This window comes from Esox lucius, chromosome 19 (genome assembly GCF_011004845.1).
Source record: "Esox lucius isolate fEsoLuc1 chromosome 19, fEsoLuc1.pri, whole genome shotgun sequence".
In the NCBI taxonomy this organism is placed as follows: domain Eukaryota; kingdom Metazoa; phylum Chordata; class Actinopteri; order Esociformes; family Esocidae; genus Esox; species Esox lucius.
The window spans coordinates 2,356,694-2,373,384 of NC_047587.1; the positions used below are offsets into that span (position 1 = coordinate 2,356,694).

At 43.4% G+C, this 16,691-nt stretch overlaps 1 protein-coding gene across 1 annotated transcript; it reads left to right on the forward strand.

The window, feature by feature from the left end:
• The first annotated feature begins 374 nt into the window (after nucleotides 1-374).
• LOC114829522 (extensin-like) lies at nucleotides 375-1,802 on the forward strand. Its single transcript, XM_029114997.2, has one exon. The coding sequence runs from the start codon at nucleotides 375-377 to the stop codon at nucleotides 1,800-1,802; it is 1,428 nt and encodes a 475-aa protein (XP_028970830.2).
• Nucleotides 1,803-16,691: the final 14,889 nt, after the last annotated feature.

Consider the following 16,691-nt stretch of genomic DNA (forward strand, 5'->3'; position numbering starts at 1 on the left):
GTAATGCTTTGAAAGCTAGTCAATCTCAAAGTGCATTTAGAGTCCCTGACAAAAGTGTCTGTTTCATTCCCACATCTGTGATCTGAGAACTGCATCCACTTTGAAGCCCACTGACACAGCTCTTATGTTTCACTTCATGTAATGAAACAGCAATATAATCTCTGCTTAAAAATGGTTCCTCGTGGGAGTATCCCCTGGAGATCTGAACCAAGTAGAGACGTTCCACTTCTAGGCTGCAGTCCAAATAGCACCCTGCCTGGGGCACATCTTTGACTGGGGTCCCAGAGTAGTGTGCGATGAGACAGGCTTTGATTGGGGTCCCAGAGTGGAGTGCGATGAGACAGATTTTGACTGGGGTCCCAGAGGGGAGTGCGATGAGACAGATTTTGACTGGGTCCCAGAGGGCCTATACCCCCCTACCAGCAGGGCCTATCCCCCCTACAAGCAGGGCCTATACCCCCTTACAAGCAGGGCCTATACCCCCCTACCAGCAGGGCCTATCCCCCCTACAAGCAGGGCCTATACCCCCTTACAAGCAGGGTCTATACCCCCCTACAAGCAGGGCTTATACACCCCCACCAGCATGGCCTATATCACCCCACCTGCAGGGCCTATACCCCCTACAAGCAGGCCCTATACCACCCCACCAGCAGGGCCTATACCCCCTACAAGCAGGCCCTATACCACCCCACCAGCAGGGCCTATACACCCTACAAGCAGGCCCTATACCACCCCACCAGCAGGGCCTATATCACCCCACCTGCAGGGCCTATACCCCCTACAAGCAGGCCCTATACCACCCCACCAGCAGGGCCTATACACCCTACAAGCAGGCCCTATACCACCCCACCAGCATGGCCAAAACCCCCTACAAGCAGGCCCTATACCACCCCACCAGCAGGGCCTATACCCCCTACAAGCAGGCCCTATACCACCCCACCAGCAGGGCCTATATCACCCCACCTGCAGGGCCTATACCCCCTACAAGCAGGCCCTATACCACCCCACCAGCAGGGCCTATACCCCCTACAAGCAGGCCCTATACCACCCCACCAGCAGGGCCTATATCACCCCACCTGCAGGGCCTATACCCCCTACAAGCAGGCCCTATACCACCCCACCAGCAGGGCCTATACCCCCTACAAGCAGGCCCTATACCACCCCACCAGCAGGGCCTATATCACCCCACCTGCAGGGCCTATACCCCCTACAAGCAGGCCCTATACCACCCCACCAGCAGGGCCTATATCACCCCACCTGCAGGGCCTATACCCCCTACAAGCAGGCCCTATACCACCCCACCAGCATGGCCAAAACCCCCCTACAAGCAGGCCCTATACCACCCCACCAGCATGGCCAAAACCCCCCTACAAGCAGGCCCTATACCACCCCACCAGCATGGCCAAAACCCCCCTACAAGCAGGGCCTATACCACCCCACCAGCATGGCCAACCCCCCCCTACAAGCAGGCCCTATACCACCCCACCAGCATGGCCAAAACCCCCCTACAAGCAGGGCCTATACCACCCCACCAGCATGGCCAAAACCCCCCTACAAGCAGGGCCTATACCACCCCACCAGCATGGCCAAAACCCCCCTATAAGCAGGGCCTATACCACCCCACCAGCATGGCCAAAACCCCCCTACAAGCAGGGCCTATACCACCCCACCAGCATGGCCAAAACCCCCCTACAAGCAGGGCCTATACCACCCCACCAGCATGGCCAAAACCCCCCTACAAGCAGGCCCTATACCACCCCACCAGCATGGCCAAAACCCCCCTACAAGCAGAGCCTATATGAAAACAAAATTTTAATGAAGGCTGTGTCAACAGTGACAGCACCAAGTCACCCAAGTCTTGAGGTGTCTTTGCATTACCAACAACTGCTGCTTGGCTGAGCGCCGTTTACCATTATCCGCCAGCTGGAAGTGGCAGGCTGTGGTTCAGTTTAACCGTTAACATGTTCCTTTCATCTGGTGGCTCAATAAGAGTGCTTCGCTACACACCATATTCCACGCACCGAAGGCCCACCGTCAGAGATCGGCAACGCGATGACAGACCCCCCAAGAATCTCGCCTTCACCACCATGCGTACACCAGCAAGGTGCACTTCACCCCATCGACTCATTTGAACAGTGCTGTTTTACTAGTGCACTGACTAGGGAACAGAACGCTGTTTGGAACTCAGCCCTGAGAGTAACCCTGCACCACTGAAGGTCCCATATTAAGGAGTGGAATCATTTCCAGCATGTTGGTGGCAGGGTGCTGACATCTCAGATTAATGTTGCAGCTGTAAACCGGCCAGGATAACCACTCCGCTCCCGGGTCTCTACGGCATCAAGCACTCAGTGGTTAGGGGTTTGGCTTCAGGGACAGAAACTTGAAGTGTGTTGGGTTGAGGTCCAGGGAGGAGACGGGGGAGAAAGGGAGGAGAGAGGGAGTGGAAGAGAGAGGGAGAGAGGGAGAGAAAGAGAGAGGGAGAGATGGAGAAGGGGAGAGGAGGAGGGAGGGAGACAGCGAAGCCTGCCAGTTCTACTACAGATTCATGTGTGTTTGGGTCTGTGAACATCTGCCAGGCAGAGGCAGCAATACTAATAATTCATGATGTTCTGTTGCTCTCAGCTATGGGCCAGGCGATGAATCCCTCCTTGAAATGTTCACTCTCTCCAAGTTGTAAATAAAATAAATGCATAAAAATTTCAATATGGAAGCTGATCAAAGTTTTCTCTAACATCTGCACAGCAAAACTAACTTCCTGAAAATGTTTTGGGGATCATCTGTTATGGCTAGAACGTGTGTTTTATTGTTGTGTTTTATAATTAAAGGCAAATTTCACTTTAAAATTAAATCATACTGAAATATATTTTGCAACAAACTGTTAAATAATCCATCTCCATCTTCAAACAATTAAAGGCAAATTTCACGTTAATATTAAATATATTGTGTATCAAATTGTTAAATAATCCATCTCCAACTTCAAACAATTCCAAATGTTAACTTAATACAAATCACAATTTTGTAAGTATATATGAGTAGAGAATGTGTATCCTCTGTTTAAGAACAGCTGCTAGTTCACTGAGTGCAGTTTATCACAGTGCATAACAATATATAGTACAGGCATTAGGCAGCGAGTGGAATAACCAGATAAGGAACCAGGCAAGCCTAGTTCAGCCAGCCCACAATTAAAAATGAATTCTAACCCGGGTCGCCCATGTGAGAGAAGCCTTTAACCACTACGCTATACATTTGAAGCTGTTCATTTACCACTATATGTTTGCAGAGTGTTGGTATAGCATCTCCACATTAATACATTTTGTCATGCATTGACATCACGCCAAGTTTGAAAATGTCACTAGACACCATTAGCATTGTTTTAAACTGACTAACATTTCTTATTAAGTTTACCTCCACCACAAACAGCATCTATGAACTGTATGACTTTTGCCACGGGCCGTTTTAACAGCTTATTAGCCATTCGTGAATGACATTGATAAAATAACTATCAATTTAGGTGATAATAAGTGAAAAGAAGTGAGAATCGTGGAAACCCCTACTCTTTTACTGCCAAAGGGGTTTGGATAAAGCCTATATTACCCCAAAAAGCATGCACGGATGCACACTTCAAAAATCCACCAGAAATTGTTGCAACATTGCATAACTGTAAACACGTTCATTTTAGGTTTACTATAACGTAGCTACTGAAGGTTGTAGCCAGCAAAGTTTTTGTCTATCCAGAATAAATCTTAATGCATAATTTGCTTTGACTGTGGCGAGATTCAACTGTGGGATATATCATTTGCACATCCGCTTCTCTAACCACTACGCTATTTAGCAAGAGGCAGTCAGTCAGTCGATCACTCACTCACTCATTAAGAGACATAAGCTCTTCTTGACCGCTTATGGGGTCCGGTAAAAACATTATTTAAAAACATTATTATACATTTCTAGCAAACAGTTTAAAACACACAAAAATGCCTTGCTAACTAGAAAGTGAGAAATGAAAGACTAGTGAATAAAACTGCAGATCCATGCTTTGCTATTTATAACACCTCCGGCTGCATCCAACATCCTCAACTACCCTTAGACAGACAGCCTGGAGGTATGTTTTGGATCATTGTCCTGTTGAAAAACAAAAGATAGTCCCAGTAAGTGCAAACCAGACAGTAATGAAGTATCGAACTTAGAATGTTGTGTTTGCCATGCTGGTTGAGTCTGCCTTGTAAATGAATCAGTGTCATCAGCAAAACACCCCCACACCATCACACCTCCTTCTCCATGCTTCACGAAAGGATCCACATGTGGAGATCATCCATTCACCCACTCGGTGTCTCACAACAACACATGGACACATCAGACCAAAAGACATATTACAATCTGTCTATTATCCATTTATTGGGTTTCTTGGCCCAAGCAAGTCCCTTCTTCTTAGTGGGTCCTCAGTAGTGGTTTCTTTGCAGCAATTCAACCACGAAGGCCTGTTGTGATGGACTATTGTCTCTCTTTGCTTATTTGAGCTGTTCTTGCCATAATATGGACTACTACAGTACAGTCATAATGATGGTCTTATCTATACCAACTCTACCTTGTCACAACACAGCTGACCTGCTCAAACACATTAAGAAGAAATTCCACAAAATAACTTTTAACAATGCACACCTGTTAAAAGTAAAACGCATTCCAGGTGACTACCTCATGAAACTGGTTGAGTATGTAAAACTGTCAACAAAGCAAAGGCTAGCTACTTTGAAGAATCTAAAATATGAAAAGTATTTTGACCGGTTTAACAACGTTTCGGTCGCTGCATGATTCCATGTGTGTTTTTTCATAGTTTTGATGTCTTCACTATTATTCTATAATGTGGAAAATAGTCAAATAAAGGAAATTAGTAGGGGTCTCCAAATGTTTGACTGGTACTGTACCTGGTGTAACTTGTAAGGAATGTAACTAGTGTAAGGAATGGCTAACACTAGGTTATTTGTATCAAACTTGTGGAATAAAAAAAAACATAATTCAAATGTTTAGAATTAGAATCACCTTTAGGGTCAACTGTACACATACAGTATCTCACAAAAGTGAGTAGACCCCTCACATTTTTGTCAATATTTGATTATATCTTTTCATGTGACAACACTGAAGAAATGACACTTTGTTACAAAGTAAAGTAGTGAGTGTACAGCTTGTATAACAGTAAACCGCTGGCACCAAAAGTGAGTACACCCCTAAGTGAAAATGTCCAAATTGGGCCCAATTAGCCATTTTCCCTCCCCGGTGTCATGTGACTCATTAGTGTTACAAGGTCTCAGGTGTAAATGGGGAGCAGGTGTGTTAAATTTGGTGTCATTGCTCTCACATGCCCTCATACAGGTCACTGGAAGATCAACATGGCACCTCATGGGAAAGAACTCTCTGAGGATCTGAAAAAAAGAATTGTTGCTCTACATAACGATGGCCTAGGCTATAAGAAGATTGACAAGACCCTGAAACTGAGCTGCAGCACGGTGGCCTAGACCTTACAGCGGTTTAACAGGACAGGTTCCACTCAGAACAGGCCTCGCCATGGTCGACCAAAGAAGTTGAATGCACATTCTCAGCGTCATATCCAGAGGTTGTCTTTGGGAAATAGACGTATGAGTGCTGCCAGCATTGCTGCAGAGGTTGAAGGGGTGGGGGGTCAGCCTGTCAGTGCTCAGACCATACGCCGCACACTGCATCAAATTGGTCTGCATGGCTGTCGTCCCAGAAGGAAGCCTCTTCTAAAGATGATGCACAAGAAAGCCCACAAACAGTTTGCTGAAGACAACCAGACTAAGGACATGGATTACTGGAACCATGTCCTGTGGCCTGATGAGACCAAGATAAACGTATTTGGTTCAGATGGTGTCAAGCGTTTATGGCGGCAACCAGGTGAGGAGTGCAAAGACAAGTGCGTCTTGCCTACAGTCAAGCATGATGGTGGGAGTGTCATGGTCTGGGGCTGCATGAGTGCTGCCGACACTGGGGAGCTACAGTTCATTGAGGGAACCATGAATGCCAACATGTACTGTGACATACTGAAGCAGAGCATGATCCCCTCCCTTCGGAGACTGGGCCACAGGGCAGTATTCCAACATGATAACGACCCCAAAAACACCTCCAAGACGACCACTGCCTTGCTAAAGAATCTGAGGGTAAAGGTGTTGGACTGACCAAGCATGTCCCCAGACTTAAACCCTATTGAGCATCTGTGGGGCATCCTCAAACGGAAGGTGGAGGAGCGCAAGGTCTCTAACATCCTCCAGCTCCGTGATGTCATCATGGAGGAGTGGAAGAGGACTCCAGTGGCAACCTGTGAAGCTCTGGTGAACTCCATGCCCAAGAGGGTTAAGGGAGTACTGGAAAATGATGGTGGCTACACAAAATATTGACACTTTGGGCCCAATTTGGACATTTACACTTAGGGGGGTACTCACTTTTGTTGCCAGCGGTTTAGACATTAATGGCTGTGTGTTGTGTTATTTTGACAGCAAATGTACACTGTTATACAAGCTGTACACTTATTACTTTTCATTGTAGCAAAATGTAATTTCTTCAGTGTTGTCACATGAAAAGATATACTCAAATATTTACAAAAATGAGAGGGGTGTACTCACTTTTGTGAGATACTGTTGCTGTAGACGTGAGATGAGCAGGTTTTAGTGGCATATAGTGAAGCTAAGTATTTTACCATTTGGAGGAGGCTTGGTGTTGTGTTTTTGTTTTCTATAACTGTGTTGTATTTATATGGGGATAAGCTACCGCTTAATAAGTTCATGTTTAAACAAGGGGTTAATCAAAGTTTGTGTTCAGAGTTGGAATGGGGTCTTTTAAAGTTTAGGACTAGGGATAGACATTTTAAATGTTACTGAAAGTAAATTACCTACAGATGGACTTTTGAAATAGTTACCAAACTCACATTACATTTAACTTTGAATCTATAAATACACATTTTGGTATAATATATATCACTGCTGCAGACAGAGAGACATTCATATTTACAGTAACATTTCACCAGAATACCATCATTCCATTTACCTTCCCACATCCCGGCCAGTTTGTCTTGGTGGTCTAGTCGGAACAAATCCGTTTAATCATGGCTGTGAACTTTGACTCACTGAGACGGAATCTGAGGGGAAAGCCTCAAACCACAACCCTTCTTTGGTATGGAAGCCATTGAATGATTCATGCTGGTTTTTTTTGGTCTAGTTCGCCCTCTACAGGAGAGAAATGGCCAGAGGTGGGCAGATGGGCAAAGAGTGGTCTAGGAACAGTAACACTTTATTTCAAGAGTCCCGAAAATGCTCTACAGATTATCTGCTGATGATCAATAACATTTCAACTATCTATCTACTAACAAATATTTTGTTGATAGTTTGTGGCTCTTCTCAGCTAGAATGAAACTGAGAAGGAGAGGATTAAATAAAGAAAATGGCTGGATCCCAGGATTATTACTATCCCCCCCCCCCCCCCCCCCCCCCCCCCGGTGTTAGATCACAAGGATGATGGGACAAATGCTAGTTAATCAACTCAAGGCCTTAAAACACTTGAAAACCTCAACACAGCCTACTGTCATGCTGCAAAGACTTACTCAAACACAAACCACTGCTTATGGAACCACCTCATTGAAAGCAGATGAAGAGAATGAAACAGCTCTTTTGCCTTCCTCTCTCTCTCTCTTTCTCCAGTTTCCTGTCTCTCTCTCTCTCTCTCTCCCTCTCTCTGTAATTGGAGAATATTTCACTAAGTAATACCAGCTGTGTTTGTGGTTCAGAAACACAAACTCGTCTTTCACCCTTTAGGTACGGGACCACAGGGTAAAGGGAAAAGAGTGCCAATTGGAACACACCCATGTTTGTTTTCTCTTATTCTACAAAGGTTTTTTTCACCGCTGAGTGGCTCACTTTCTTAGAGTGAAAGGTTGGTATGGCCGCAATTAGAAAGAACAATTTTCCTTACACGCTATGAAGTTGGTGTTCCCCGAAAAAAGTGTAGGAGGAAATAAACATCATTACTCAAAAGTACAGGCAGATACAGTGGCTCACAAACATTTTCACCACATTGTAGACATTTCCACATTTTATTGTGTCACAACATTAAATCAAAATGTAATTAGGAGATTGTCTCTGATCACAAAAAATCCATAAAGTCAAAGTGAACAATAAAATATACAAATTTTCCTAAATTAATTACAAATAAAAAATTATTGATAGCATGTAACATTACATACATCAAAAGATAACAGATGGCTAATCCACAGAATTAGAATAAATAAACATGTTTAATTGAACTCCATGGAGCATTACTTTCACAAAAAACGTTTTACACTGCCAAAACGTTGTCACTAAGACATAATTATGTGTGTTAATTAATCTTTGATAAGCCAGCATGTAAACTGTAGTTTGACCCTGCGAATGCAAGAATATCTTATGTTGGGACAAACAAACAAACAACCCCATGTACCTGAGTGTGTGTTTATAAATTTCACAAATAAAGAGTTACTGATGAGAACAGATCGTTTTCTTTTAAACAGTGTCTTGCCACTTGGCTGTCTACTGTCTTCAGGTTGTTTACTGTTTTACACAAATACCAGCAAGTGTCGGAAAAGATGAATGACAGATTTGCAGGATATCTCTCCATCAGCACCTCAAACCAGCAGACAGAGAAGCACACCCCCTAGCTGATTAAAAAACCTTATAGCACCTGATATCCCCAGACGGACTCCCATTCAAGTACAAACAAGGCCTGTCCTGACTAAGCATCTGAGAGCGGTCGTATTCCGGCTGGCATGGCCATGAGCAGAAGACTGTCTGAAACTATATGAAGTTGATGAACCGTAGAAAAGTGTTGGAAAACTTGAAATTAGTAGATAATACAGATGTTACATATTACTTTAAGGGTACTTGATACTTAACTACAAAATGTATGTAAAACAAAACAACCAATTTTTAAGTAAATTAATGTTTCACCTCTAGGACCTCAGTTTACTAGTGACGGGTCATTTGCAAACAAACAGCTCTTTTTGAACGGCTCTTTTTGGTGAGCGTTGGAAACCAATCGTTTTGTTCCATGTGAAGTAATCGTTTTGTTCCATGTGAAGTAATGGTGGCCCAGGAATGGGGAGGACTGTGCGGCGCTGTCATGTCCTGCTCCGTGTGCGCACAGTCCTCCCCATTCCAGGGCCACCAAAACTTCGCCCTGAGCACCTCAAGGGTCCGACCGATGCCCGGATGGCCTGTGGCAGGAGTGGTGATCAGGAGTGGTGATCAGGAGTGGTGATCAGGAGTGGTGATCAGGAGTGGTGATCAGGAGTGGTGATCACCAATCGACCATGCACCCTCCGGGACACAGAGATAAGTGCAGAAAAAGAAAAAGGCAAAAAGAAAAAGGGATCAAAGGTAAGCAAAAGGGAAAAATATAAAATGACCTCGTAGGTGACAGATTATTCTGTGACAGTGTGAGTGTAATGTGTGCGTAAAAATTAAGAAAAAAAGGAGAAAAAACACGAGCAGAAACGGTTCCCATCTTTATCTATGAAAAACACACCTCACGTAATGACAAGCAAACAATAATCTGTGATGAACTGTGACTAACAGAACCAATATACACTCATCTAAAGGATTATTAGGAACACCTGTTCAATTTCTCATGAATGCAATTATCTAATCAACCAATCACATGGCAGTTGCTTCAATGCATTTAGGGGTGTGGTCCTGGTCAAGACAATCTCCTGAACTCCAAACTGAATGTCAGAATGGGAAAGAAAGGTGATTTAAGCAATTTTGAGCGTGGCATGGTTGTTGGTGCCAGACGGGCCGGTCTGAGTATTTCACAATCTGCTCAGTTACTGGGATTTTCACGCACAACCATTTCTAGGGTTTACAAAGGATGGTGTGAAAAGGGAAAAACATCCAGTGTGCGGCAGTCCTATGGGCAAAAATGCTTTGTTGATGCTAGAGGTCAGAGGAGAATGGGCCAACTGATTCAAGCTGATAGAAGAGCAACTTTGACTGAAATAACCACTCGTTACAACCGAGGTATGCAGCAAAGCATTTGTGAAGCCACAACATGCACAACCTTGAGGCGGATGGGCTACAACAGCAGAAGACCCCACCGGGTACCACTCATCTCCACTACAAATAGGAAAAAGAGGCTACAATTTGCACCAAAATTGGACAGTTGAAGACTGGAAGAATGTTGCCTGGTTTGATGAGTCTCGATATCTGTTGAGACATTCAGATGATAGAGTCAGAATTTGGCATAAACAGAATGAGAACATGGATCCATCATGCCTTGTTACCACTGTGCAGGCTGGTGGGGGTGGTGTAATGGTGTGGGGGATGTTTTCTTGGCACACTTTAGGCCACTTAGTGCCAATTGGGCATCGTTTAAATGCCACGGCCTACTTGAGCATTGTTTCTGACCATGTCCATCCCTTTATGACCACCATGTACCCATCCTCTGATGGCTACTTCCAGCAGGATAATGCACCATGTCACAAAGCTCGAATCATTTCAAATTGGTTTCTTGAACATGACAATGAGTTCACTGTACTGAAATGGCCCCCACAGTCACCAGATCTCAACCCAATAGAGCATCTTTGGGATGTGGTGGAACGGGAGCTTCATGCCCTGGATGTGCATCCCACAAATCTCCATCAACTGCAAGATACTATCCTATCAATATGGGCCAACATTTCTAAAGAATGCTTTCAGCACCTTGTTGAATCAATGCCACGTAGAATTAAGGCAGTTCTGAAGGCGAAAGGGGGTCAAACACAATATTAGTATGGTGTTCCTAATAATCCTTTAGGTGTGTGTACACTGAACTAATGACTAAGTGAAAACAGGTGCGTCCTCGGGGAGTGGTTAGTACACCGACGAGCTGGAGCGCCGGAGAGGAAGAGGAGCTGCGGTGCCACGAGGAGTAGACATCACAGAATATTTTCAACCAGCATTTTGTAATCAAGTCCCTTATCCTTTTATTTGCAGACAGGGGATTTACTTGCCCGTTGAATTATTTCCTTAAAATGCGGGGGGATTGACTTGCAATTGTCTCACTTCACTAAGAACCTTGATTAATAAGCTCTTTATCTATGCTGGTTTTCTTTTTGAAAGAAAAAATGGCAATATAATCCTGACCAGTATATTTCCTCAGCCCCTCGGCCCTCTGGGGAAGAGAGAAACAAAAACCCAGTTTTAAATTTCCAAAAATTCACAGAAAGTGAGGTCTTATTTACATTATCTGCAATAGATTGTAAGAAATCGATAGGATCTGACAATCTGGATCCATATTTACTGAAGTGGGCCACTCCTGTCATTGCTAGTACAGTGACATCTTCTATCTAACACCAGTCATAGAGGATTCCTGAAGCTTGGAAAACAGGGAGGTGATGGTTGTGAATTGGATAATTATCGGCCCATCATCTGTTGACTGTTTGGCAAAAATTCTAGAGTCATTGGTGAATAAGGAACAGTGCTGCGTAGGAATTTCACGAAGGAGGTCGTTGCCGTGATGCCCCGAAAATCATTGTACGCCCTACGGCCACCATTGCCTTTGTGTCCCTGCTACTCTCAAAATCTTGCGGTCAGCAGTTTATTCGTAAGTTTGTTTGTTGTTCGCAACTGAGAACAACCACAAGACCGGACTACATGCAAGTAAGCAAGTTAGGTAGTTATCGATTGATAGCGGTGCATACCACAAAGTGTTGCCAGATAAAGCAAACATTTTCCTTTTTTTGTTTATTTTGGCCGTACTCTTTTGCGCAGCTGATTGTGATGTTCAAGTAGGCTATACTTAGCGATTTACTTTTGGGTAACTGAGGTAATGTCATCCTTCTGGCTAGCTAGCCTTAACGTTACTTAACTGTCAAAATGTTACCTGATGTTGTCGTCATGTGAATGCTCCCAACTAAAATTTCTAAAATGAAACAGATTCCAGAATCTTTAAAAATTTTGAAGTAGATATAATAGATATAAAACAGATTCAAACATATCAGTTCTAATCAGTTAATATTAAATTATGATATTAAAAGTGAATAATGTATGTTTTTTGTCATGCATGTTTTTTTTCTCATTAGCAATTCAAGTTGTTTATTTGTTAGCTCCAAATCCTCTTATTTCACTCAGTGGCCTTTGTGCCCTAAACATTTTGTGACATCGAAGGCCAAATGGCCATGCCCCTAAAATAATGTCGAAAATGCTTGTCAATTACAGTTCAATGGCAGATGGTTTCTGGCTTAGTTCTAGCAGAGCTGCCTAAAGACAACCCAAGAAAGATTCTGATTATTCTGATATTTTTTCTATTTGGTATTAACCGTTTTCTGATTGGATTTTTTTTCTGTTTGAAGAAATGTCATCAGAAGACTCAAAAATAAGAGCAATAATAACAAAAAGGACTAAATAACAGAAAATAATGATATGAACAAAGTTGTATGAATCCTTATGACATGTTTGAAGGTGTAGAAGGGCTTCACAGTTCCCCAATGATGATAGTTTTGCACAAATTGTAAATAAATGGAAAATGTAAGGTTAGAGAGTAAGTCATCATTATATGGCCTGATCTACAAAATGTTTCATGGGCGTATGTGGGTACTATCTTCCAGTTGCATCCATTTACCAGGGTTACTATGTGTCTATGGAAATGGCATTTTCCCTTTTTTAAGAGCTTTTACAAATTGTATTCTGAATTAGCATTATACTTGGCTCAAAATAATTAAGGGAACACTTAAATCACACATCAGGTCTCAATGAACTAAATTATTAAAATAAAAAATGTTTATTGTACATTGTGTAATTCGTTGAGAACTAAATGACATAACAACAGTCAATGGAAACCTAAATCACCAACATATTGAGGACTGGATTCAAACTCACACTGAAAATCAAAGTAAACCATTGAAATCACAGGCTTTTCCAACTTGCGTGAATTTCATCATGGCAACTCATAATGTGACTCAGTAGTGTTTGTGGCCCCCATGTGCCTGTATGTACTCCCAACAATGTCTGGGCATGCACCTGATGAGACGACCAATGATATCCTGTGGGATCTCCTCCCAGATCTGGATCAGGGCAACCGTGAGCTCCTGGACAGTCTGTGGCGCTACTTGGCGGTTTTGGATGCACCAATCCATAATGTCCCAGAGGTTCTCAATTAGATCTCAAATGGCATCAATGCCTTCGTCATCCAGGAACTGCCTACACACTCTGGCCTCATTAGGCCGGGCATTGTCCTGTACCAGGAGGAACCCAAGTGTCTACAGACTCTTTCAGGTCTGTCACATGTGCTCTGTGTTAACCTGCTCTCATCAGTGCCAATGGCAGACCTGCCAATTCTAGTGTTCTCTGGCCAATTGTGCTGCACAGTGCTGGGCTGTGGTCCCACTAGAGGACGTCGGGGTCTCATACCACCCTCATGGAGTCTGTTTGTGGCAGTTTGGTCAGAAATATGCTCACCAGTAGCCCGCTGGAGGTCATTTTGTAGGGCTCTGGCAGTGCTCCTGTTCCTCCTCGCACAAAGTAGCAGATACCGGTCCTGTTGCTGGGTTGATGCCCTTCCACAGCCCTTTTCAGCTCTCCTTGTGTAACGGCCCATCCCCTTTGTGTGACGGCACACATGGATGTGCCATCTTGAAGGAGCTGGACTACCTGTGCAACCTGAAGGGGCTGCAGGTACTGCCTCATGCTACCAGTAGTGACAAGGACACTAGCAAAATGCTAAATTAGAGAAGAATCAGTCAGGAAGGATAATGAGAGAGCAATTGTCTGTGGCCAACACCTGCAAAACCATTCCCTTTTTGGGGAACAAGTGACATTGATTCACAATCGCTTATGCTTCCTAAATGGACATTTTTTATCCCTAAAGTTTAACTGACTTGATGTTATAGTGTGATGATTACGTGCTCCCTTCATTTTTTGAGCAGAGTACATTCACTAACTAAGATAATTGCCGTTCTCAAATATCTCTTGAGTATTTAAAAAAGTCTGCTTCTCTCAATTTTCTTCCTGCCGTCGCCCAAACTCCAATGTATGGAAAGAGCACACCCTACTGGTGAAAAAGGCTTACAGCACCTGGTATTCCCAGGCAGTGTCCCATCCACTGTACTGACCAGGCCCAACCCCTTCAGCACCCACTCCGGCATGTCCAGCGCACTCATAACATACACACAAGTGCCTTAATATACACATCAGTCTGCTTAAAACTGTGACTGCACCCCACCTGCCCCACTTACATAACCTCCGTTTTATCCACATTTATCATTGCCCCCCGACGCTCTCCCAGAAATCTGCACCGGGTCTGGGAGACCCATGGGTTGTACATATGTACAGTCAGCACTCGCTGGTTGCACCTGCACATGGACTCCACATGGAAATCCCTGAGGGCTGGAGATTAAGCATTAGTCCTACAGAGACCTCTCACTCCCTCCAGTCTTGTTACTGTGTAGAAGGACACATCGTGAAACTTGTCCACTCCGTTTTGACAGCCATTTACAATGAAGGATATATCCCTTTCCATCTGTTCTTCACAGACTCAATACCCCACTTATTAATTTCACAATGCATTTTCTTCTGAATTTCTTGTTTTATACAATTAGCTAAACCTGTTGATGACCACTTGAGTGTGTCATTGACCACACTACATCTAGCTTCCCAAAGTTTGGTTTTGATGAGAGAGATAAGAGTCACTATTTTCAACATCTGTGCCTTTTCCACATTTTTCAATTGTAGTTCAATTATCTTTTCATAATCCATATTCTTTAAAATATCAAAGTACATTTTTAACATTTACCAGATCAATGTAGCATATGAACATTCCCACAACACATGGGGAATTGTTTCTATGCCCAAACAATTATTCCTGGGGCAAAAAGTATTCAGTGTCAAATTATGATTGTATAATGTAGCAATTACTGGAAGACGTTTGCGTAGAACAAGCCAATTAAAATCTTTAAGTCTGTTATCCAAGCCTTTCATTTGCACACACAACCAAATGGAAGAAGATATACATATAATGTCTGTAGGACGAATGCTTTCAATCAGGTTACTATACAACATTTTGTTTGCAGACAGGTGTTTTACTTGCCCATTGAACTATTTTCTTAAAATGCAGGGGGACAGACTGTGCTTTTGGCTTGCTATTGTCCCACTTCACTAGGAATCTTAAAGGTGCAGAGAGCCACAATTTGAGTAATATTTCACATTTGTATAGGCCCATTGAGGTGAGAATGAGTGAAATCCCTCCCACCAGCTTCAATAGTCTGATACATCCAATCCCTGCGAACGTACTCGTATCCTCCCCAGAAGAAATTAAACATTGCCCGTGTGAACATTTTCCTTAAACCCACTGGTATTGGAAAGACATAAGCAAGGTGGAGCAAAGAGGGCAGAATGTCTGCCTTCAGCACTAATACCTTGCCACTAAAGGATAAACTCCTGACTTTCCACAGTCCCAACCTTCTATTTACCGCCTTTATTTTAACTATCCAATTAGCCAAATCATCATTCATTTCATTCCCAAATGACACCCCAAGCACTACCATCGGTCCCCTGCACACCGTCAACCCACACAACCGATCCGTTCTCCATTTCCACCGACCTACCAATTTGATTTCAGTTTTATTCTTATTGATTTTAGACCCAGAAGCAACAGAGAAATCATCCATAACTTTAATTGAGTCTCTCAAACTCTGGTCATCTAACAAATATAAGGCCATGTCGTCAGCATACTGTGAGATTTTCAAGGTTTCCCCTCCGGGCAACCTGAGACCTCTGATCTCTTGGTTTTTCCTAATCGCACAAGCCAAAGGTTCAATATACAAGACATAAAGGAGAGCAGAGAGAGGGTCCCCTTGCCTAAGTCCTCGAGAATGCTTCACCAAGTTTCCTAAATGACCATTAACATTTACCCTACTCCCAACCCCTGTGTAAAGAATGTTTAGCCATTTAATACAATTTTCTCCAAAACCAAAGTTATTCAGAGTTCTAAACATAAAATCGTGGTTTACCATGTCAAAGGCTTTCTCTTGGTCCACATTTACAATAATCGCTGACAGATTCCTCTCCTCTACGTACGCCAGGATATCCCTGTGCAATTGTAAATTCCAATTACATTTTCTTCCCCCCACACCACATGTTTGGTCTAAACCAACAATGTAGGGCATGGCGGAAGACAGACGGTTAGTTAGGACTTTAGCTAAGATTTTATAATCTACAGTTAGCATTGTCAGGGGCCTCCAGTTAGTTAATAACTTTGGATCACCTTTTTTATAGAGTAAGGAGATGACCCCCTCCGACATCGACCCCACCAGGCACTTGGAAAGGAAAATGGCTCTAAAGACTTCTAGCTAATGCTCTCCAATTTGTTCCCAGAAGACAATATAAAATTATTTGGAGAGCCCGTCCACTCCTGGCACCTTGTTATCCTTCATGGTCTTTAAGGCAGAAAAAAGTTCTGCTTCTTTCAAGTCCTCATCCAAATCATCCCTGATGTCTAAAGGTATTCGAGCTTCCTTACAATCTAAAAATGTACTTCCTTTTTCATAATCAACTACCTTTTTCTGGAAGAGCTGAGAAAAGTGATATGTTGCCACCTCAAGCATTCTGTGTCCCCCAACTGTGTCCCCATCAACACCACAGAGTGCAGAAATAGTCCTGCTTCTGTTGCGCGATTTAATTTGTTTG

Bases quoted from the DNA above. Each gene is read 5' to 3' on its own strand.
- LOC114829522 (XM_029114997.2), top strand. From the start codon at position 375: ATGAGACAGATTTTGACTGGGTCCCAGAGGGCCTATACCCCCCTACCA.